This window comes from Macrotis lagotis, chromosome 1 (genome assembly GCF_037893015.1).
Source record: "Macrotis lagotis isolate mMagLag1 chromosome 1, bilby.v1.9.chrom.fasta, whole genome shotgun sequence".
In the NCBI taxonomy this organism is placed as follows: domain Eukaryota; kingdom Metazoa; phylum Chordata; class Mammalia; order Peramelemorphia; family Peramelidae; genus Macrotis; species Macrotis lagotis.
In genome coordinates, this window is record NC_133658.1 from 331,236,073 (window position 1) to 331,261,657 (window position 25,585).

The 25,585-nt window shown below is 39.8% G+C and overlaps 1 protein-coding gene across 9 annotated transcripts in view; it reads right to left on the reverse strand.

Moving 5' to 3' along the window:
* DAB2IP (DAB2 interacting protein) overlaps nt 1–25,585 on the reverse strand; it is a 325,075-nt gene that overhangs the window by 209,472 nt on the left and 90,018 nt on the right. For 5 of the 9 annotated variants that reach the window (XR_012473657.1, XM_074211661.1, XM_074211658.1 and 2 more), the window contains exon 1: nt 12,329–19,536. The exons of 3 other annotated variants lie outside the window; for them this stretch is intronic. Coding sequence is in view for 4 of the 6 variants with exons in the window: in XM_074211661.1 (XP_074067762.1) it covers nt 12,329–12,449 (121 nt within the window). In the remaining 2 variants the exon portion in view is untranslated. Of the gene's footprint in view, nt 1–6,367; nt 6,760–12,328; nt 19,537–25,585 lie in introns of those variants that run through there. One more of the 9 variants, XM_074211664.1, reaches the window with a different exon arrangement.

Below are 25,585 nucleotides of genomic sequence, written 5' to 3' on the forward strand. Positions count from 1 at the left end.
TCAGAATACTGGGTATAGAGCCAGGAAGAGAAGGAGAGTAAGGACTTATAAGAGTTGGTATTATCTTTTCTAGACATATCCTATTAGAATCACGATTACACCCTGTGATTAGTCCCCTTACATTCAGTGATGAATAGATAATAATAATGATTAATATTTAGTATAATAATACCTTACATTTGTATAGTATTTCTAACTTTGTGAAGCACCCTCATACACTATTATCTCACTTGATCTTGTGGCACAGGGAGATTATGACTGGCCTAAAATCACACAGTAAGCTGTGGGCAGAGTTAGGACCCAACTCTGGGCTCCTTTACTGGGGACTTTTGGCCTGCACTACTAACTATGAGTTCTGACTCTCTTTGTAGCTATAGGATAGAATCATAAAGCTTTTGAATCAACCCACCAGAGATCAACCCATCTTTATTCATTTTATAGATGAGTAAACTGAGGTTCGGAGATATAAAGAGATCTGCCCAACTAGCTTGCTCTATTTAGGATCTTAGAAAAGGCTGTCTGGGCTAATTTCTTACTCTGTGAAACAAATCAATTAGATTAGAAGGAACCTTTCCCCATCCAACTTTAACAATCTTCATTCTCTGCACCTCAGGGATTTAAATTCAGCCCAGGGCAGCCAATGAAGGGTGAGAGATTCTCTTGGAGAGTAAATGACAATTATCTCCCACATCCATTCCACTGCTTGCTTCTAGTAATGAAAATCCCCAAGCCCAGTATCTTCCTCCTAGATTCCTTTTCCCTGCCTGTGGCTCTAAAACCTTCACCCAAGCTCCCTCAATTCAGTCTTTTCAATTTCACCAGCATATGTCAGCACATCAAATCCAAGGTCTAAGAAGAAAGCCAACCCCAGAGCTACCACTGAGACTGTCAGGAAGAGAAGGGGAGGAAAAAACAAAAGGCAAAGAAGGCTTCTTTTGGAAAACACAAGTCACAAAACTGCTTCTCAGACAGCCAGTGCCTATCAAAGTCAACAGAGGAAACTTGGAGAAGGTTGACAAATGCTGTTATTCTAAATAAAAAAATTTTGGTTATTTTTTGCATAAGAGGCAGGAAAATGAAGTGGAAAGACTACCACTCCCAGAATCTGGAGACCTAGATTCAAATCCTGATCCTGTCACTTTCTTTTTTATGTGACCTTCAGTAAGTACTTTGACCACCATACTCTTTTTTTTTCCTGAAAAGTAAGAATGATAACCCTTGTAATACCTACCTCAGGAGGGAGAAATTAGTTGGTAAATTATAAAGTACTGAATAAATAGAGCCATTTATTGTTATGGTTATGATTTCAGTAAGATTTACAATCAGCACCCTCCATTTCAAAGGGTCTCAATTGACATAACTGGCATAATCTGTAGAATTTTCTTCTCTACACACTCATGTGGTTGGTTCATCTGGTCCATGGGACCAAGAATACATTTTCCTCTATTTCTGTTTTTCCTCTTTTTACTTTTCTCTTTAATTCTCCTTTTCTCCTTCCTTTCTCCTTTCTCCCCCCTCAACTATCTGTATCTGTTTCTGTCTTTGTATCTGTTTCTCTATCTCTTGTCAGTCATTTCTCTTTCTCTCTCTCTTTCTCTATTGAGATCTCCCTCACTTCCTAGTTATGAAATCAAATCAGAGGAAATAATGCCACCAAGGTCTACTTCAAAACTCATGGCCATATGGGCTGATTTTGGACAGATAATTAAATATTGAACAAATGTTGCAAGCCTCCTCTGGAGTGCAGTATCTAAAAATAACTGCTCTACCCTGGCATAACTCTCGAGTACAAACACCAGGCTCTCTCAATCTCTTCCTTGGATATTCCCTCCCAGAAGCTTCAACTGATTCCATTTCAGTGCTAACATTGGGTTTTGGGGGGGGGGGGGTAAGAGGAGGGAAGTAGGAGAGGAATTAGAGGAAGAACTTCATGGGACCCTCCCTAAAAGAAAACAAAACCCCAATTCCCGATGTGAACACCTAATGTTCTTGACCAGGAAAGGCTCTCCCTTTCCTGATATGTCAAGCAGCCACCCTAGAAGGATAAAGGGGAAATTACTGGCTTTTGTGAATGTTTAAAAAAATCCTTCATTTTTTGAGATGTTTATATGGTGTGTGTGTGTGTGTGTGTGTGTGTGTGTGTGTGTGTGTGTGTGTGTGTGTTTTAAATTATACTAAAGTTTAGAGGAGAGCTGGTTGGTATATCAGATACAGTACTGGGTCCAGAGTCAGGAAGACTTATCTTCATGAGTTCAAATCTGACCTCAAACAATTACTAGCTGTGTGACCCTGGGCAAATCATTTTATCTTGTTTATCTCAGTTTCCTCATTTGTGAAATGAATTGGAAAAAGAAATGGTAAATCACTCCATTATCTTTGCCAAGAAAACTCCAATTGTGGTCACAAAGAGTTGCATGCAACCGAAACCTCAATATAAAAAAAAATATTCAGGCTCTATGGAGTTGGGTTTATAGCAAATCTAATAGTTTGCCCATTACTGATTATTTGCACAATGTAGTAATTACAGGAGTGCCTGGATCTTCTGAACTGGAGCCTATAGCAGGGGCCACCCCATGGAGCTTCTGCCAATTCATCCTTACAGCCCTTAGTGATGAAGACCGTGAGGTTCAACCAGGAGCCTCTGAGCAGGTATGTGCATCAGCAAGAGGCCCACCAGAAAAGCCAAGGACAGGCATCATCATCAAGCAAACTTTTGGGGGGTGAAGCTCCCCCACTCTCTCTTATGCCCAAAGGCAGTCCCTAGTCCAGTAGATCAGAGGGACAATCCCCTCATTATCCTCTGCTACATGGTTGTCCTACCTTAATTTTAAAAGCTTTTACTGAAGCAATAGACAATACATTTTGATTTGCCATTTTAGTGAGAGCTCTGGGTAGCTGGGCTTCACTAAAGCATTTAGTAAACCCACAGGTGGAGTGAACAAAATTGCCCTGCGGGCCACAAGCAGCCTGTAGGCTGTATTTTGGACAACCCAGCTCTACTATATTTGGAAAGGTTATAGGATCAGGGAAGGGAATAGCATTAAGGGGGTTCCAGAAAGACTTCCTGTAGAAGTGAGATTTTGACTGAGATTTGATGGAAGCCAGGATGCAGAGATGAGGAAGGAAAGAATTCTAGGCATAGAAGATGCCCTGCACTGAAAGATGGAGTGTTTGCTCATGTAACAATAAAGATGCCAGTGACATTGAACTGCAGAGCATGTGGTGGGGAGTAAGGGAATTAAAAGCCAGGTCTGCAATCTAAGACAAGTACTCTATTCTGCCAATGTATTCTGTCCTGCTGCTTGCCCCCTCTCCCCCACTTCCCTAGAGTGTAGGGAAAATTCAGAGTTCCTATAGTTTTATGAATTCTAACTGAGATGAAAATGACTTGGCTTTGTGGGGATAACAGAATATGATTAAACATTATATGCTCTCATCCTCATTTTCTGGTGATGCCTCCACTCTGGGAGTAAGACATAGAACCCCGACCTCAGCTAACTGGCATGGTGAAAGAATGAAGCTGACAGTGTAAGTCAACAAGGCTGAGCCTGGGGGTGGGGGTGGGGGGAGGAATGTATCTTAGGATCAGAGGATTTAGAGCTGAAAAGGACTTTAAAGACAATTTACTTCAACTCCTTCTTTGACTGGGAACTAAGGGAGGCCCAGAGAGGTGAAGCCACTTGCCCAAGGGCATACAGCTGTTAAGTGGCTGAGCCTTCTAAATTTTGCTTTGTCAGGTTTAATGTCCACCCTAGATGGTGACATGCAGAGCTTATAGGAAACTGAGTAAAGTTCAAGGATTAGTATTATTTCCAGCATGTGAGTGGGGTGGGGGGAGGGGAGGCAGGGGTGCAGAAGAGTCAGAACACAAGTCCAAGGAAGTCATTCCACCCTACCCCCCCATTTCCTTCCCTCTACACTCTATCCTTTGACAATATTGCTCCCCCACTATCAGTTCTAACAATATCTTTGGTACTTTGCCAAAAAAGAAGGGAAAAGATCTCTTTCAGTTGGCACACAAAGATCCTCCCCAAACACACAACAGCTGGTTAAAGTTTAGACTCTAGCAGACTATCTGTTTGTAGCCAGGCACCTTTACTCTGTTCCCCAAACCCAGACAAGGACCCTTCTTCTCATCCCAATGACTGACTAAAAAGTCAGTCAATAAACATTTACTAAGTATCTATAATATGATACAAAGAAAAGCAAGACAGGCCCTGTCCCTGAAGAGCTCCCAATATAATGAGAGAGACACCATGGGTACAAATGAGACTTATTTAGGATAAGAAATTAAAAAACAGAGGGAAAGCCCTAAATTAAGAGATTAGAAAAGGCTTTCTGTAGAAGGCAGGATTTTAGCTGGGATTTGAAGGAAACCAGGAAGGCTAGGGCAGAGATGACGATGGAAAGCATTCCAGGCATGGGGAAAATGCTGGGACTGGGAGATGGAGTGTTTTATAGGAGGAACAAGAGGTCAGTATCCCTGAATCAAAGGAAATATATAAGATGTTAAAGGTGGGGGAAGAGGGGAAGGGCAAGCAGTTTATGAAGGGTTTTGAATGCCAAACAAAGGATTCATTCATTTGATCTTGGAGAAGATAGGAAGTAACTGAAATTTATTGAGTAGAGGGATGAATGGTCAGAGCTGTGCTTTAGGAAGATCACTGACAGCTGAGTGAAGGGTGAATCAGAGGGAAGAGAGACAAGAAGACCAACCAGTAGGCTATTGCAATATTCAAGGCATAACAGAACCTGAACCATGTGGTAGTGGCCTCAGAGGAAAGAAGGAAACATGGGGGAGAGATGGTATGAAGGTAAAATCAAAAAAGCCTTGGAAACAAATTGGATAGAGGGTTGACAGACAATGAAGAGTCAACCTAAATTATTAGCCTGGGGGCCTAGGAGGAGGGTGGTGGTATCCTAGTCTACAGTATAAAGAATTTAGAAAGAGGGAGTAGTTTTGGAAAAAAGAAAATGAATCCAGTTTTGTAATGCTTGAGCATATCTTGTTATATTCACACATCCAGTTTAAAATGTCCAGTTGACAGAAATGTGAGACTGGAGGGCAACAGAGAATCATGGGAGTTGGAGAAATAGATTTGAGAGTTATAAACCCAGAGATGAAAATGAAATCCATGGGATCAATAAAGTAAATAGTATACAGGGAGAAAGGAAAAGAGCCCAGGATAGAGCTTTGAGGGATATTTGGATTTACTGAGGATGAGATTTAGCAAAGAAGACTAAGGAGTAGAAAGAGACAGGAGGAGACCCAAGTTAGAGTATGGTCAAGAAAACCTAGAAAGAAGAGAATATCAAGGAGAAGAAAGTGATCAACAATGTCAAAAGCTACAAAGAAGTCAAAAGAGATTAGGATTGAGTTATGGAAATTAAAAGATAAATTTGCAAAGAGTTTCAATTGTATGTTCACTATATAGAGTGAAAAAGAGAGTGAGAAGAAAGGAAGTGGAGGTACCTTTATATCTATAAAGACAAAAGAGATATGGGATAATAGAATGAAAAAGATAAATCAAGTAAGGGGTTTTCTAAGAATGGGGGAGCATATTTACCAAAGGTAGTTTAAGGAAATTGAAGACAAGTGAGAAAATAGAAATAATAGAAGGGAAAATCTGTGAGAGAAAATGGGATGAATGGGCCTTGCCAGTTCCTACAACTCATCTTTATATGATTTGAACTTAGAACTCTTTGGCATTCTCAGATCTTCTCAGATCACTCTAGTATTGATGTCCTCACAAAAATATGATACCCAAGACTGAATAGATTATTGCAGGTTTATTCTGACCAGTTAAGAATTCAGCAAGACTTTTGTTTCTTTAGTCCTTACTTTCTGCCTCTTTTAATGTAGTTGAAGATTACAGTTGTCTATTTGATATACCATTGATTCACAATAGGCTAATAACTGTAATTCAATAAATGCTTCATTCTTGGCTTGCTCTCAGTTTACCTAATTCTTGACCTTGATTCAGATGCATGATTTTCCCTTGACCAAGATCCTATATCAACTTGAAATAACCTCTGTATTCTCAGAGAGTCTAGAAGCATTAAAACAATGGTAGGTCCCATTTCTATGGCAATTTCACCAAATGTCTTCCTCACAACTGTATAAAGTTGGTTGTATGAGGATTATCACTATCATTTTGTAGAATAGCAATCTGGGGGAAGGAAAGATCAAGTAATTTACCTACGTTTACATAACTAATGAATAGTGGTCTCCATTTCCACCACTATGAAATTCAAGGTTTGAATTTAAAGGGTTGATGATGGTCTTTAAAATTCCTTCCAGCTCTAATACATCTAGTGCTATGAGTCAGTCAATAGTGAAACCAGAATTTGGACTCAGTTTCCTCACCCCAAATCCAGTGTTCTTTTTCCTGGAGTATGCTATCTGAATGCCTCCTCCCTCATTCAAGGAAAATGCAACCTGAGTAAGGTCCACAATTGTTGGCTCCTTGCCCAGCTCCTGGAATGGAAAGGCAAAGGCAGTAAGGGGGCCCTTGGCACAGAATATCTTAAAAAACAAAAACCTATGGAATAGAACAACCTTTCTGGAGAAGAGAAGACAATTTTCCTGGACAGATTTGTCACTGTTTGAAACAGAAATCTAGATTCAAATAAAAAACCAGGAAAATCTTGATGGGACAAATTTCTGTTTGGCAGGATGTGAGTCAAAACAGACCAGCAGGAGGGAGGTGGGCCACTGAAGCAGGAACTGAGAATGTTGAGACTAGGCTCTGTTCCTTGGTCTCCGGTGGGGGGGGGGGGGGATGGGGGGGCAGGCTGTGAATAGAGGAGAGAATGAAGGGGAGATGGGGGAGGGGAGGAAGATAACAGCTTTAGACAGACTCTGTAGAGACTGCTTGTATTATAATACCTCCTCCCTTCCTTGACTTCAGAAAATTGGCCTAATCATTGTTCCAAGAACACATCAGACACATTCCCATGTCCATGTCTTTTTCCAAGGCATTTCCCGTCTGAAATGCCTTCCTCCTACTAAGTGTTACTTTTCATTCAATGATAATAACAATAATTATCTTTTATATAGTACTTTGCAAAGAGCTTTATATATGTTATCTCATTTGATTCTCAGAACAATCCTGTTAAGGGTAGGTGCTATTTTTATCCTCATTTACAGCTGAGGAAACTAAGGAAGGGATAGATTAAGTGACTTGCCAAGTATCATAGAGCAAGTAAGTTTGAGAAAATATTTGAACTCAGGTCTTCTTGACAGCATTCTACCTACTATGTCACCTACTTGTCTAGGCAAGATTTAGCTCACCTTACCCTGCTCCTCCACTAAGTCTTCCCTCAGTGTCCCTCACACAATTCCCTCTTCCTCCTTAGTATTCCCAAAGCATTTAATGGATGTGCCACTCCCTAAGCTCTCTATCTCATATTGTGTTTATTAGTTTTCTCATATGTGTCCTGTCCCCCCCCCCCCGGCAATCTGAGAGCCCTTTCTGGTCTAAGAACAAGTCTATATACCCTGCCTCCCTGTATATGATGAATGCTCAGTAAACATAGGATGGTGATGATTTCAGCAGAAAATGGGGGGATGGATAATTTCTACTACCCTGTTCATGAGAAATGTACTGCTTTTACCCAATGATTGTTATCATTTTACCCAATATACTGTTCTCACTTCTGATCCGAATACTTTAAGAGGGTTTTTTTTTCTCTCCTTCCTTCAGTCCAGTCTGTCCAAATCTACCTGATTTGAAAAACAAACAAGCAAGTTTTTCTTACAGTGAGGTCACTCCTAGTTAAAGGAGTGAGTCCTAAACTCAGAACTACAATCCTGAGGGGTAGGGAGGGAAAGAGGGATTAAGGGAGGAAACAGGAGGAAAAGAGAAGGCAGAGAGATCCTACACATTGATCAAAGAAAAACCCACTATCCTTCTGAATAGAAATTGCAACCCTTTATTTCTCAAGACACATCCTAGAGAGACTTTGACCAACCCTGATCTCTGCCACAGGGTAGGGAAAAGTGTGTCAAAATCACTGGTCACTTTTCCTTTCCCTCTGCCTCTAGACAGAACCTTCTTAGCAGTTTTTTTATTCTCATTTTATAGAGGGGAAATTTGGACCCAGAAATAGGAAATTGCCCAAGGTCTCACATTCAGTGTCAGAACAGTGGCACATTAAGTTGACACCAAAATCATTACCTTAATCACTATATGAAAACAGTGATATTTATAGACCCAGTCCCTCCTCCTCCTTGGTGCTCCTCTTTCTCTAGCCCACCATTTTCAGCAACAAAACTTACCTTGCCAGGTATACCTTTCCAAGTAACTATATCTGCTTTTTACCCCTGTCTTGACTCACCAATCCATCCTCAAAGACAGTTAAGCTGGAAGATGGGAGTCCTAGAGAGATGACTAGACACAAAGACAAGCATTGGAGAGGGGGCATCAGTCAACAGGGAAGAGGGAATATGACTTTTCAGTCTATGGTCATTTGCCCTGGTATAGGCCAGTTAGGTCCTTATAATCATTCTTAGACATTCTTGTTTTTTGAAAGACATCTGCCTTTCAATAACATTTTAATGCTTACCAGATAATTTCCTTAAAAATTTTACTATTTCCATTTTACAGATGTGGAACCAAAGTTTCAAAGAATCTGAGTAACCATTGGGATCTGATGATTTTGGGGTCAAATGGGATCTTAAAGAATATCTGCAAGGGAAGAATTCGTGACCAAACAAGTGTTAGAGAGCATTATGAGATGTAAAATGGATAATTTTGATAATATTAAATTTAAAAGTTTTTACATACACAAAACAAATATACCCAAAGTTAAAAGGAAAACAGAAAACTGAGAAACAATTTTTACAGCAAGTATATGTGACAAAGGTCTCATTTTTTTAATATATAGTGAACTGTTTCAAATTTATAAGAAAACAAGTAATTCTTCAATTGATAAATGGTCAAAGGATATGGACAGTTTTCAGATTAAAGAAATCAAAACTATCTATAGTCCTATAAAAATGCTCTAAATCATTATTGATTAAGAAATGCAAATTAAGGGGTGGCTAGGTGGCATAGTGGATAAAGCACCGGCCTTGGAGTCAGGAGTAGTACCTGGGTTCAAATCCAGTCTCAGACATTTAATAATTACCTAGCTGTGTGGCCTTGAGCAAGCCACTTAACCCTATTTGCCTTGCAAAAACCTAAAAAAAAAGAAAAGAAAAAATAGAAATGTAAATTAAAATGACTCTGAGGTATCCCCTCACCCCTATAAGACTGACTAATATGATAGAAAAGGAAAAAGATAAATGTTGGAGGGTATGAGGAAAATTCAAGCATTAATGTACAATTGGTGGAGTTGTGAAGTGCTCCAACCATTTTGGAAACCAATTTTGAACTATGCCCAAAGGGCTATAAAACTATGCATACCATAGCAATACTACTCCTAGGTCTATATCCCAAAGAGAGTAAAAAGAAGGAAGGGGGAAGGAAGGACCTCAAAAATTCACTAGAGTTTGATTTCCTTATTCAGAGGAGCTACTAGCAAAGCCTTCTCTTGAGGAAGAAGGCCTCTAGATGGTGCAGTGGAATTAGGATGATGGGAGTTCGAATCCAGACTGAGACTTACTAGCTGTGTGATCTTGGGCAAGTTACTTAACCTTGATTGCCTGGCATTCAGGACATCTCTAGATGTCCTGATTCATATCTGAACACTGGACCCAGATGACTCTGGAGAAGAAAGTGAGTCTTTGACTTAGCACAGCACCCCCTCACTCAAATCCAATTCACATGTTTATCATGGCATCACTTCCCTAATGTAAAGCACAAACATTTCCTCTTGAGGAAGAATAAGAGTGTACCTCTAGAGCTTGATCTCAACATCTTCCATGACACCTTTTTTTTTAAGGGTTTTTTTTTTAGGTTTTTTTGCAAGGCAAATGGGGTTAAGTGGCTTGCCCAAGGCCACACAGCTAGGTAATTATTAAGTGTCTGAGGCTGGATTTGAACCCAGGTAGTCCTGACTACAAGGCTGGTGCTTTATCCACTACGCCACCTAGACGCCCCCCATGACAACTTTACCCAAAAATATAACTACCAGATTTACCAGGCAGTCACCCACCCAATCTGGTCTAAAATTCATGAATACATACAATGTTTTTTGTAGAAAGATAACTTGAAATATAGAATGCCAGGCTTTAACAGTAGCTCCCATTTACATGACACACACACTAAGGTACATAAAACACTTTAGTCACAACAATCTAGTGAGGGCAATGATGCAGGTATGATCATTACCATGGGACCTATAAAGAAACTGTAGCTCTTAGGACTTGAATGCCTTGATCAGGGTCACAAAACTAGTAATATCCAAACCAAGTCTCCTGACTCTATGACTTTACTGCACCCTGCTGTCTCTATAAGATGGAACACTAGAACACAGAATATTAGAGCTGGAATGGACCTTAGAGATTATCTAAGACAACCAGAAAGGGGAGAAACTTGCCCAGAGTCACCTAGCTAATCATAGCTGAGCCAATAACAGAACCCCAGTATCCCGATTATGAGACCAGCACTCTTTCCACTGTGCCAATTGTTATCCCCAGAGGTAATCTTAAAGTACAAACAATTTGAACCTTGTTTCTCATTCCTGAACCTTCCACCTCTAAACACACACACATAAACACATACACACAAACCTTTCTTCTAAGTTGGTCTCTCTGGGCCCCCTAGGTTATCTTTCTCCTCACTTAAGCTCCAGGAAAAGGAGGACCAACAACTCCTTCCTCCTCCTCCTCCCAGATAAATGTCTGAATCACACATGTTTTGAAAATGAGGATCTTGTTACTGAAAAGAAAGCTTGGTTCCCCTTTGCTTTTCCCATTCTATCACCAGCTGCCTCTAATGTGAGAAAAAAAAAATTATCTTTTTTAAGGATATGCAATGACCAGAAAGAAAAGATATCCAAACTCTCAATCTTAGCAGCTGTGATCCAGGATTCAATACCCAGGAGGAGTATAATACAGGGGAACCTTTTAGCAATTAATTCCCATAAACCCCCAGTAGCTCCCTCCCCAAGGACAGGAATGATTTGATGCCTCCCTCCAGCAGAATTTCCCAGAAGTAAAAAGCAGCAGCAGCAACAACAATAACACACACACACACACACACACACACACACACACACACACACACACACAAACACACCCATATCCATAGTCATGAAAGGTTAGGAATTAAGACTTAAAATAGAGAATGTTAGAAAAGAGGATATTAGAATAAGAAATAACCTTTGAGATACAGTAAACTTTTTCATTCCTCAGGTAAGAACTAGAAGTCAAATGGTATTGTCAAGGTCCTAGAAAAAGTGAATGGCAGAATCAGACTTGGATTGCTAGACTAGCACTCTTACTAATTGCAGATAGGATGTCACTAACAAATATGCCTCTCTCCCTAAAGGAAGAAGTCATCCAGGTTTTCTATTGTTTGCCCATTCCATAACATTGAGAGTAAAGGGTAATAGGAGCAAAGGAAAAAAAAAGAAAAAAGTTATCAAAACAGTGGCATTCCAGTAGCAGGAGATGGTGAGAGAGAAACAGCAAGATTACTCACCCTAAGCTAGCTGACTATCAATCACTCTGCTTTTGTGTTTTATATCCACTGAATAGTAAACTGAGTCCAAGAGAGGTTTTTCACAATTACCCTCAGATGTCACTAAGCAGACAAGAATTCTAGTCCCCTCCACCACTCTCAGCACTAGTCATAGCATCAAGGAATACTAGAATTATAGAACTGTGGAGATGGAAGAGATCATACCCTATCCACTTATTTTTTATAGATGAATAAACTGAAGCTGAGTGTCTTTTCTGAAAATGAATTTCCCAAGTTCATTCAATGACTTTAAGACAGATACAATGTGGGCACAGTAAATAGAACACTGCATTTAAAGTCAAAGTTACTAATTTTTAAACCTATCTCAGTTATTTATTACAGTATGCCTTTAGACAACTCTTTGTAATTCTTTTTGGTCATAAAAGAAAAGTGTTTTGAGTGAATATCATCTCAGGTCTCTTCTAATTCTAATTTTATGATTTGAACCCAGGTCTTCTGACTCCCATCCCAGCATTCTTCCCATTGTAACGTGCTGCAGCCCCCCTCCCTTCCCATTCCCACCAGACAGAGAGCCATTGTGTTTGTTTTGAAGCAGCTGCTGATCAGATTCTGGGAAGCAGAGTGGGTCATTACAAGCAGAATGAAGACTGAGACCTCCCCTAGAAGGAGGGTACTGAGGAGGGAGGGAGGTTGCAGGATAGGGATGGCAAAAAAAAGCCAAGCTCCAGTTCTATTACCCCGACTGGCTGGCCTGTTTCGGCTCCTCGACCGGCTCCTCTGTCTCTGCAGACGCGATCGCCTCAGTAGCCGGTAATAGTAAGATGGTCTCCCAGCACTTTTCCTGCCGCCGGTCGACATGCTGCTCCCCCTCCTAGAGAGACCCTAGCTGCCAGCCCTGCTCTACAACCCAGGCCAGCACTTCAGGGGCCAGGGGATGAGGAGGACAGAACCCCGAACCCCAGGTACACATCCAAGTCAGGCATTGAGGATAATTTGAGAAACACAGAGAGGTCTCTCTCTACATTATCAGCCTCTGTGGGGTAGCACTCCTGGACCCCCTGCTTGCTTAACTTAACTGCCCCGTTAAACTGAGGAAACAAATTCTTCCTCCAACGATAAGCCTGTTGGAGTTGGAAAGAGGAAGGCAGAGTTGGCATTGGCTCCCAGTTGAATGAGAAGGGGGTGACGACTGAGTAGGGGGGAGTAGGTAGCCGGAAAGTCAGTTTGGAAGAAATCCCGGACTGGATTATTGTGTTGGTTGAAACAATGAGTTTGGCCAAATGGGACTCTCCTTGGCGTGATGCCCACAAAGGGAGGGGAATGGGGGGGGGAGGGATTCTAAGCCAGCAAAATGTTTATTATGGTGTGGGAGCATTATTGGAGAACAGTTACCATCCTTCCCCTTCTCATTATCCCTCCCCAAGAGAAGTCCCTTCCAACTCCAAAATCCTAGTATTCTAAGATTCAAGAAATGTATGAATGATTCTCAGAAAAGATGCATGGTCTGTTAAAAAGAGCAGTGTATTTGAGGTCAGATGACCTAAATTTGAACATGTGCTATTTCCTACTAGCTGTGTGACTTTGGTTAAGTCATTGCCTCCCACAAGGTGTGTTTCTTTACCAGTAAAACAAAAAGGAAAGTAGGAATAGCTGATGTCTAGGGTCAATTTTGTCTTTAGATCAACTGAGTCTAGAGTCATCCTCCATTTGATAGCCTCCAATTTAAATTCACCTGTTTAAAACCTCTCTCTGGGGGCAGCTAGGTGGCGCAGTGGATAGAGCACCAGCCCTGGAGTCATGAGTACCTGAGTTCAAATAGGACCTCAGACACTCAATAATTACTTAGCTGTGTGGCCTTGGGCAAGCCACTTAACCCCATTGCCTTGCAAAAGAACTAAAAAAAAAAAACCTTTCTGATTGTCTGATAGTCTGTGACATAAAACCAAGAAGAAGGCAGAATTGTAAGAGTGTAAGAATTATAAGACTTTGGAAGCTCTGTCCCCTCTCTGAGTCCTGGGGTAGAGGTTCTTAAACTGGGTCAATGACCTTTAAAAAAAATTGATAACAATGTTTTAATATAATTGTTTTCCTTTGTGATACTATATGTGTTTTAAACATTTAAAAATATCATTCTGAGGTGGAATCTTTAGATTTCCCCAGATTGCCAGTGTGGCCCAGGACATAGAAAAAGAATAAGAATCACTATTTTAAAGACAGGGGGAATGGAGTAAGGCCAGACTGGAGTTCATTGATCATCATTAGTCCAAAGATTGAAGAACAAACCCTGTGAAAGTTACACACACACACACACACACACACACACACACACACACACACACATACACAAACACACAGAGCTTCAGAGATTTGAGTTCAAGTCTCAACCCCACTGCCACTCTCCAGGCTTCACTTTCCTCCTCTATAAAGTGAAAGGGTCAGACTAAACTATTTTAAAGATCCCTTCAATTCTAAATCTTGTGATACTCTACACATACATGCATACAGTAGACCTGAAGCCCCAAGGGAATCATGAAATGGGAAAACTTTCATTAGAACTTAAAGTATCCGTAGTGGATAAAGCACTGGCCTTGGAGTCAGGAGTACCTGGGTTCAAATCCGGTCTCAGACACTTAATAATGACCTAGCTGTGTGGCCTTAGGCAAGCCACTTAACCCCATTTGCCTTGCAAAAAAAAAAAGAACTTAAAGTATCAGACAACACCAATATCCCCCCACCCAAGTTCATAGTGAATAATGGTGTACCTCACAGGCTGGAAAGCAGAAATAAGGAAGCAAACATCCAGGAAAGAGGATGAGGACCATAAGCAAACCAGATGAGATATTCAGCTGGGGTTTGAGAACATTCTCAACCCGCCTTTATCTTTCAGACTGATGATTGGTAGACTAGGTGACACTACACATTACTTCATATACTTAGGTGAAGTAATCTAAGAGCTAGAAGAGACCTTGGATTAGAGAATGCTGGAGGCATAGGGAAACCTAGATCAAAGAATACTGGAACATACAATTTCAGGGAAAGAAGAATCCTAGTAGAAGCCAAGAAGCCATCTAGTCAGGTTGTTTCACTGTACAGAAGAAAAAAGTGAAGCTTAGAGAAGTAGTAAATTCCTATCTATCAGGGGCAGCTAGGTGGCATAGAGCACCAGCCCTGGAGTGAGAAGGACCTGAGTTCAAATTTGACCTCAGACACTTAATAATTACCTAACTGTGTAACCTTGGGCAAATCACTTAACCCCACTGCCTTTCAAAAGAAAAAACAAAAAAAATTGTCATCTATCAAAAGTATTATCAAAAAGAGATACTTGTACCAGATGAATGGAAAGAGATAAGCATTTATTAGGCACTATATGCTAAACATAAATATTTCATTTGTTCTTCCAACAACATTAATCCAATTTACAGTAGAGAAAATTGAACAGAGCTTAAGTGACCTGCCTAAGGACACATAGCTAGTAAAAATGTTGGAAGTTGGATTTGAAAGTAGTTCTTCCAGACTAGAGGTCCAGGGCTCTATCTACAAAGTCACTTAGCTGCCTCTATCCACCATCTGCTTCTCATAACAATTGGAGGAAAAACATTTTGTAAACCTTAAAGTACTAAAAAAAAATATAAATTTCTGTTATCTTATTGTTCAAGGTTATACAGACAGTTTCAAAGTTGAGATTCAAACAGTTTTTCAGATCACCCTTTCAATTAAATGTAAGGGACTCTAGTGCAGGAATATTTATAGCTCAATTCCATGGTAAAGCTGATTTTAAAGAGGAAGAACAAAATCTTGTGGCCTTTTTGAGGGAAGGAAAGGAGAAGTTAGACTCTGGATCCTCCAGTAGCCCCAATGGCTCAGGAAAGGGCACATATTCAGGGAAAGTATAAGATGTATAAAGAAATATAATGTTTCCACTCTAGGTAGACTAATATCTTGTAAAATTAGAACCCATATGAGAAAATTACAGAGATAGATTTCAGCTCAAAAGGACAACGAACTTCTTAACAAGTAATGCTTCCCAGTCAAGGAACTGGTTGCTTTAAAGGTAATGAGCTAAACTTCAATATAAATATTCAAGCACAGGCTAGATTACCACCTATTAGGCATCTTGTAGAGAAGATTCATGCTTAAGGTAGAGTCAGACTAGATCAGTTACGTCAAATATAAATAGAAATGGGTAAAACAGACAACTAAACAATTTATGACAATCTCTGCAGGTTGAATATGATTTTAAAAACTATATCCTAACTTTTTTTGTACTTTTTGTTTATTGTACTTTTATTTTGTTAGATATTTACTGTTAAATATTTCCACCTCTGAATTAAATGGCTTCTGAGATTCTTTCCAACTTCAAAAATTCTTGATGACAGGATGGTTGTTGCCATTGCTGTTATTGTATTCTCAACACTTCCACAATGCCTAGCTTATAGAGGGGGTTAGGCAAACATTTACTGAACTGTGTCTAAAACCTTAAAAGAATCCAAAGTAGAACAGTTTATAGTCCCTTTCACACCTATATAATTCATACTTAAAAAAATATTACCTATCCTCAAATTTCTAACATCATAATTGTTTTTCTTCCAATATAATGTCCCAAATTAATAAGTAGGATAATTGAAACTTGCACCCAGTTCTCTAAATTCAATTTTGATCCTTTTCCCCCCACTTCACTTTTCTGGTTATAATAGAAAAATTCCCCTCTCTGTTGCTTTCATAGTCAACCAGTCTTTGAGTTCTGCCCAGTTTTCCTTTGAAAAGTTACTAAAATCCATGCCTTCTCTTCCATTCCCAGAGTTGCCACTGTCATTCCATTACTCCCAGAATTACAGGATTATCATACTGCCCTCATAATTCAGGGTCTTCCCACTCCAATTCCTCCTTGAAAAGATGGCAGGATCTTATTCTAAAGGTAGTATTTTCATATTATTCCTGAGTAGAGGAGTAATAGAAGGAGGAATGCTATTTATAGAGCATTTTAAGATTTACAAAATATCTTATTCACTGCAATCCTATGAAGTAAGCAATATCAGAATTATTGTTGCCATTCTGTCATTTCAATCATGTCCAACTCTTCATACCATTTGAGGTTTTCTTGGAAAAGAGTGGTTTGACATTTCCTTCTGCAGATCATTTTATAGATAAGGAAACTGAGGCGAGCAGGGTAAAGTTACTTTCCCAGAGTCACACAGCTAAAAATTATCTATGGTCAGATTTGAACTCAGGAAGATGAATCTTCCTGACTCCAAGTCTGGGATTCTATACACTGAGCCACCTAGGGGCCCACAAATAGTATTATCTCCATTTTAAAAGAAGTAACTGAGGGTGGCTAGGTTGCGCAGTGGATAGAGCACTGGCCTTGGAGTCAGGAGTACCTGAGTTCAAATCTGGCCTCAGACACTTAATAATTACCTAGCCGTGTGGCCTTGGGCAAGCCACTTAACCTCGGTGCCTTGTAAAAACTAAGAAAAAAAAAAGTAACTGGGGGCAGCTAGGTGGCTCAGTGGATAGAGTACCGGCCCTGGAGTCAGGAGTACCTGAGTTCAAATCCAGCCTCAGACATATTACCTAGCTGTGTGGCCACTTAACCCCATTTGCCTTGCAAAAAAAAAAAACCTAAAAAAAATTAAAAAAATAAGTAACTGAAACTCAAAAGGTTGTATATTGATCACCCTCACAAAGCCAACAAGTGGCAGAAAAAAGACACAAACTCCAAAATTCTAAGGTTGGTATCCTTTCCCCACTATCATGAAACTTAATGACCTGACAAATAAAGTTCAAATTCCTTAGCCCTTTCCACACTGTGATCCTCTGTTCCCTTTTACAGACTGTACATGCTGACTAGACTATCCAATACATGCCAAGTTCATTCTCATCACACCTATTTGCTACACCCACTCCTTTATTCCATGTCCTCCCAAATTCTATTCATCCTTTAAGGTCCAGTTCTAGTCCCACATATCTTTTTATAAAGTCTTTTTTCACTACCCCAAAGTCACTGTGAGTGCTCATCCCTCTGGTTTCTGTGCCACTCACTGGGGGTTCAGCATGCTTTCTGAACATGGTTGGCTATCTGAGTTACATGTAAGTCATTCTCCCCAAAAAGTCTTTGATCTTCTTCAGAGTAGGGACCCTCCTTTTGCATTTTTCTACTTCTCACCTTGACCAGCATGGAGCTAAGAACATTAAATTATAGAATCAAGAGATTGTGATATAGAAAAGCACAAAGCTGATACTCAGAAAATTTTCTAGTCTAAACCCTTTATTTTTATAGATGAGGAAGGTAAGGGTTAAAGTTGAAGTGACTTAACCAAGATCCCACAACCATTAGGTTACAAAATGAGATTCAAACTAGGTATCCTGTCCAGTCCATTATACTAGCTGCCTTCCTTAACTAAAATTTCTTATGCCCCATAAGAACTTCAGCCTGGCCTCCAAGTAACCTGGAAGGAGGGTATCCTTGGGCATTTACACTAGAACCTGACACTGAGAGTTCATGAGGTGGCCTTTGGTCTGGTCAGGCTGATACTCCAGACCCTGGACAATATTCCAGGCCAGGTTTTCCAGTCCCTTCTCCTGCCTGGCAGTGAAAGGGGAGGGGAGCAGAACATGACAAGGTCAGGTCAGGCTAGGGAGATCGCAGATGGATGGCAGAAGGCTTTCCCTGTACCTTAACTTCTCCATTCTCATCCCTTTCCCCACTCTCCAAGGAGAGGGGGGGAAAGTCCTTAAGTCCTAGAATCCCCAAATAATAAATGTTCATACATTTAGAGCTGGAACAGAGTCAAGATCTTATATAGTCCAATTTCCTCATTTTAGAGATGAGTAAACTTCAGAAACCCTACTAGGGAATGCCAAGACCCTAATGGGGAACCAACTTGAATGCTGAAATAGTCCATCTTGCTGGGCTTCTTCCCGCCACATCTTCTAAGGGTCATCAGACAAAAAGGCAAGAGGGGCTTGAAACAAGTCAAAAGCATCCTCTCTACTCATTCAAAGAGAATTGCATAATTACCATTTTGGTCCTTGGGGTTTTACATTGTCCTTTCCTTGAAAACTCATCACTTCTTCCCTTCCTAGGAGAGGTCATAAGTTCATAGGATATAAAGCTGAAAAGGATTTTATAGTTCATCTAGTTCAGTTCCCTCATTCACCAGATGAGGACAGGTCCAGAGAGATTACATGACTTGTCCAAAGTTACATAGCTAAGAAGTAGCTAATTTAGGATTCAGAAACCCTCCCATTAAAACTACAGGAAACTTTACATCCCATCAAATCCAACCCTCCTGTTTTTACAATGAGGAAACTGGGAGCAGGAAGAGTAGAATAACTTGTTCATAATCACACAGGTAATAAGATACAATTCCAACCTGAATCACTTGATATCATATTTAGCAATCTTTTTACCATACCACTCTGCCTTTCTTTGAGGAAAAAGAGAACACTACACAAATGTGCCATGCCTTCCCAGTTGTATGTCCAAGGACTGGACCAGCCAGTTGCTCTGGATCTATCAGAAACAATCTGCATGCCCTCAAAACCCAATTATTCACATGTGAATTACTCACAACCCAATTCAACATCGGGTTCCTCTCCTCCTCTCTTAGACAGGAAGAATAATCAGACTGATGCTGAGTATAAAGAGAGCAAGGAGAAGAGGCAACACAGAACAAAGGGCAGTTAGAATGTAAAGAAAAAAGTGACTCAGAATTGTTTTTCCTAAAGGGGAAAGGAGCTCTAGTGGAATTCCCCCTGTTTTCCCTGAGGGGGCTGGGTTTGGGACAAGGGAGACCCTGGTATGAATCAAATGATAACAGGGCATATGAATGAGGAAGCTCCCTTCCAGAAGTGGAGTAACAGTTCTCTGAAAAGACATATTTTTCCTCTTCTGCCTGAAGAATTAGAAAAGCAAACATCTGGCAATAATTCAGTAAAAAGGAACCAGTCCTTTCCCCCCACCCACCCCATCCCCCTCTCCCTATTCTTCTCCCTTCCTCTCCAAGCCCAGCTCTCTTTATATCTCCATCAGCTTTAAAGTTTTCGCACAACACAGACAAAACAGTTAGCAGGGAACTTAGAATCACTTGACAGAATAGGAAACTGAGGTCCACGGAATTGAGTAACTTGCCCCAAATCACGCAGTAAGTCATTTAAAAAAGCCAAAATCCCATGGACCTATCCATAATAGGTGTCTGGAAAAGCTTGAACATCACAAGGTTCCTGATGCTCAGGGGAAGTCCCACACCAAGCAGATGAAGGGGAAACAACTACACAGATCCTCTCTCCTTGTCTAAACAAAAGAGGCTAAGGCAGACCAGCAAGGAGGTTCAGGTTACTGTTAGGGGCCCAGAGAGACAGCCAGTCTGAGTCTACAAGGCACACTGAACAGCTTCCTGAATCTTGGAATGAGGAAGGGCTCTGGCAGAGACCCCTGTTGCCCCAGGACATTGATGGAGAGAGGTGAGGAGGATAGGTAACAGGGAATGTGAAGAAAGGATGAGGGAATTAGAGCAGGACCACTACTACTGGCTCCAAACTATGAAAATAGCATTACCTTTCATATTAAATGTAAGGGACATGATTTCCCCAATAAAAAATTTCTGGTTATATTTCTCCCTTAATACATCCTTACTTCAAAGCATTGTAATTTCATTGACTATCCCCTTCCAGCTAATGAATGCCTTCTGTACCTAAAGTAAGGTACCTTCACAAGTTTCTACAACAAAAAAAGATTCATCCTGCTATGGACAACCAAATGATGATGCTCTGTCTCAAAACTTTTCTAGACTAGTGCTGGGACAATAAGAAATGAAAATAGACCTACCAGAGCTCAGACTATTGCTAGTAAAGACTTCAAGAGCCTATGATCACACACATACATTACAAGGAGGCATCAAAGGAAGACTATGAAGTAATTTAACCTCACTTTGATTCCTCAAACATTTGCTAAGCACCAGCTTTGTGCAGGGTCCCATATGGACTTGCCACCAAGAGAAATACTACCCAATTTTGTGCCTCTTGTAACTTTTCATGGAAGATCTGTGCTACTTGGTGTACCAGAGCAGCACTGGATTTGGAAGTCTGATCATTTCTATTCAGATCCTGATGCTGATGCTCACTTTAGTCCAGTTGAACAAGCACTAAAGTGTGTCCTTAGCTAGGTGGTACAGTTGATAGAGTATAAGCCTTAGAGTCAGGAGGACAGGAGTTTGAATACGGCTTCAGACACTTGACTCTTATTAGTTGGGTGACCTTAGTCAAGCCATTTAATCCTGATTGCCTCACATCCAGGGCCATCTCTAGTTATCCTAAGTCATACTTGGTCACTAGACTCAGATGCTTCTGGAGAAGAAAGTGAGGTTGGTGATTTAGCACAGCACCCCCTCCCTCAATCCAATTCATGTGCTTCTCATGACATAACCTCTCTGATGTGGTCTTCTTTGAAAATAAAGGACAAAAACCATTATTATTAAAGTGTCTTCTATAGACCACATACTCTGCAAGGTACTGGGGATTCAAAAACAAACAACACCTTCCTTGAGGAATTTGTATTCCAAACAGGGAATAATGATGACAATAGATAATGATTGATGATGATAGTAGCATTAAGAGAATATTTTAAAGTTTGCCAAGCCCCTTAATCTATTAACTCATTTGGTCTTCACAACAATCTTGTGAGATTGGTTCTATTATTTTACAGATGAGGAAAATGATAAATACAGAGGTCATTTGATTTGTCCAGGAGGAAAAGATCAAGCATTTACTAAAAGTGTTTACCATATGCTAGTCATTGTACTAAGTGCTTCACATTATTTCATTTAATCTTCACAACAATCCTAAGGCAGAAGAGTGAGGGTAAGGGTCTTGTCTAGGACTACACAGGTGGTACCTAAGATCATATTTGAATTCAGGTCTTTCTAGCTTGAAGTCCAGTATGCTACATTATACAAGCATCACCTAGCCACCTCCTAACATGCAGATAAGCATGAGTTATATATAAAATATATACTAGGGTGGTTTTGGGTTTGGGTCTGGTTTTTGGTAGAGAAAGTATTGAAGTGTTTAGATGGAAACAAGGGGTAGATTTGAGATATGTTATTAAGGTAGAACTGACCAAGATTTGACAACTGATCAATACAGGGAATAACTGAAAGTGAAGAAACAAGAATGGTTCTTACATTCCAAACCCAGGTGACTGGAAGAATAGGGGAGACCTTAACAGAAATAGTGATGTCAAAAAGCAGGACTTGAATCCAGGTATTTATATCCCAAGAGGAGAGTCCTTCCCACCATATCACAGATGTGAAGGAATGATTATCTGACATTCTCATGTCCTTCATTATAAAATGAGATAATATTTGTACAGCAATTGGCATAATGCCTGGCACATAGTAGGCACATAATAAATACTTGTTTCTTCCTCTCACTGACCAATAGGATTTAAAACCCTAGTGCAAGTGTGAGGAATCTCTTTTCTACCAAGGGTCAAAACTTAAAAATTTATTTGCTATATTAATTTTGAGTCTCAACTACAATTGCCTTGTCCCATGGGCCAGAAATCCCTGCTCTAGTGCCTCTGGTTTTGTACTGTTAAAGGTATTCTAGCAGAAGAATGCTGTCTTTAAAGTCAGATGTCAGCTATATCCATTGTAAAAGGTGTTTTCTAGACATGGCAAAGGGGAAGGAAAAGTCAAAGAATAAGGGGTGAGCTTTAGTGAACATGATGTAGTAAACTGGGGCAGGTGAGCAAAGTAGCTTATATACATGATCTAAGTAACTAGGAAGCAAGGGAAGAACAAAGAAAAAAGAAACAGCTCTAAACAAAATCTTCACCAGCTTCCCAAATTTTATAAAATCCTAGAGAGTTGAAAAGGATCTTAAATGTTATCAAGTCAATAAATTTATCCTTTCTACAATGTCCCCTAGCAAGTGGTAATCCAGACCCTTCTTGAATATCTCCAGTAAAAAATGAACTCATCAATGAGTCAGCCTGTTCCATTGATGGACATCTAATATTACTGGTATTTTCTTATTTAGCTGAAATATGCCTTCTGTCACTTGCCCCATCTTAGTCCCAACTCCATCTGGAGCTAAAGGTTGGATCAAATCCCATTGCCACAGTTGAAGAATTAGTCAGAACTGATCTCTGTGGCAAGATCTCAGAACTGGGCATAATGCTCAAGGGCAATCAAGTAGATCCCAAACTTTGAAGAAATACTAGGGGTGATGCCATCCTTCCCAGTAACAAGGGGACCAGCCAAGCTTCATTAATCAGTCTTGGAGAAATGCACAGAACAGATGATCTCATAGAAAAGATTGTTCTTTACTTGGAAATAAGGAAGGAGACAAAAGAAATGAATCAGGACTTTAAAACAATAGCATCATAGCCCCTTTCCTTCCCCTTTGGGTAGTAAATTCCTTTGCTCCCCTTTCTCCTTCACCTAAGAAAGAAGGAATTAAACTTCACTATGTTTTCAGCCTGATTGTATTCAATTGTCTAACCCAAAAAGCAGAAAATAATTTACAAATGTACTCATATAATGAGGCAATTCCATATATTCAATATTTGTCCTTATTAGCCTCTATACAAGTCATCTCCCAACTGAGAGCATTCTCACTATTTTCCAAATGTGAAATTTTCTCACTTGTCATTTCTATCTCATGCCTTCCCTAACTCCCTTCAAGTTCCTATTTTCTACAAGAAACTTTTCCTGATGCTAGTTCCTTTCCTCTCTTGAACTTGCCCAATTTATGCTACATATACCTTGTTCATAAACTGTTGTTTTACTCGTCTCCCTCATTAAACTAAAATTGAGAGAAGAAATTAGCCTTTTTCTTTGCAACCCCAGCTCCTTAGCACAGTGTCTGACACATAGTAGGCACTTAATTACTGCTTATTAACTGACTTAGTGACAATACAATCTTTTGCAAAAAGCAAGAATTAGGGCAACCTCTTTAGGCCATAAGCTCCTAAATGGCAATGAGGTGCTTATTAACTAAGAGGTCTCTTCCAACTCTGAAAGCTATGATTATATAGATACCTTGCATGCTGCTTAGCAACCCAAGGCAAGATTCAGGCAAGTCTGTGGTCTTGGCCAGGACTATCTCCTAAGATCTTTGCACCTGTTTCTGCACTTCTTCTCCCTGCCCCCAACATAAAGTACAGCTCCCATCTGCAAGTCCTAGACAACAAAGTAGAGCTTGACCTCAAAATGCTGGTTTTTGCCTTCTCTTTTTCTATAATATCAACAAATCAGAGGCATTCCATTCAAAATGCCCATCTTCTCTCCCAGTCTCCATTACAATTTCCAAAAGTGGGAAATTGTATATTGTTCAATTACAAAACTTGGTTGGACATCCCCAGTTCCCTCTTTTTCCAGGTTTCTTCTTTAAACCAGCCCTCCCCTTTCATCATTTTTTTTTTTGGTAATCTTGAGGCCAAATGTAACCATCTGTGAACAATTATGGCCTGGCACCAGTCAGACTATGGAGAGAAAGGAAACACTTATTTCTTGATGAAATGCACTGGTTTATACACTAGGGAAATAGGGACAAACTCCTCAAAAACTTTGCCACATCTTCTTAATGCCAGCTAGATCTAGGCCCAGTTAAGGTCCCATAGTTTGCCAGCCCTTTTCAGTTGCCTCATCTGTAAAATAAGAAGTTTAGACTTGAGAACTACTAGGGTTCCTTCCAGTTTTAACATTCTAGGTTCTGAAGTTCCTCCTTGTTCTTAGTTTTTACATATGGACGTTCCATGAGTTCTATGACAGATCAATCAACAATCATCTATCGTGTACCTATGATAATTTTGGTCTAGGCTGTAGAAAAAGATACAAAGAAATCTGAAACAACAGTCCCAGTCCTGAGAGAATTTATAATATATTTATGGAGAAAAAGATACACAGGAAAATGTAATAGGTAACAATATAGATTCATATTATACATTTCCAATGAGAAGTATATATAACATACTAAAAACAAAGTGGCTGTTCATCAGCTAAGAAATGTCTGAACAAACCATGACATATACATGTAATGTTATAGTACTGCCTATATAAAATGATGAATATGAAGAATTCAGAGAAACTAGGGAAGACCTGTGTAAAATGTTGCAGAGCAAAGTAAGCAGAAACAGAAAAACAATATACACAATACTATAATAAATATAAATAAAAAACTCAAATGAAATTGAACACTATAACTAAAAATCACAGCTCCAGGGAAAAGATAAGGAAATACTCTTATCTCCTTTCCTCAGAGAGGTGAGAAACTATGGGTATAACGAAGTTATATAAATTGAGACAAGGTTGCTGTATCAATTGCTTTTATTTTCTTTGTTACCCAGAAATGACTTACTAGGTATATTTGAAAATGAATGAGTTTTTTAAAAACAACAGACAAAAATAAAATTTTCATTAAAAAAAAGACAATATTTTGCATGAAACATAGGGGAACACTGGAGTGGTATGAAACTGGTGTTGGGTCTGGAAAGATAGATTTAGAAAGATAGGAGGGAAAAGAACATTTTAGGGGGGAGGATGGTGTGAACAAAGGCAGGAAGATAGGATTTAATCTAGGATATTTGGGAAACAATGACTCATAATAGTGGCTCATTTCTACAATGCTTTAAAAAGCACTTTTCCCACAATAATTCATGAGAAAGGTAAAGCAAGCATTACCATCTCTATTTTACAGATGAAGATCCTAAGGCTCAGAGAAGTCAGTGAAGAATCAATTTGGCAGAAATAAAGCTAGAAAGAGCTATATGATTTAAAGTTGGAAGGAGCTTTAGTGATCACATATTTCAAACCCCCTTTTACCTACAGGGTGGAGGTGGAGGAATGAGAGAGAAAATGAAGACGAAAAAAGTGGAATACCTTGTTCTGGCCCCATAGTTAGTATGCAGCAGTGCTGTGATTCATACCGGGGGCAAATTCTACTACAAATATGTTGCTTCTCTATGGTAGAACTTGAAGAGGAAAAACTTT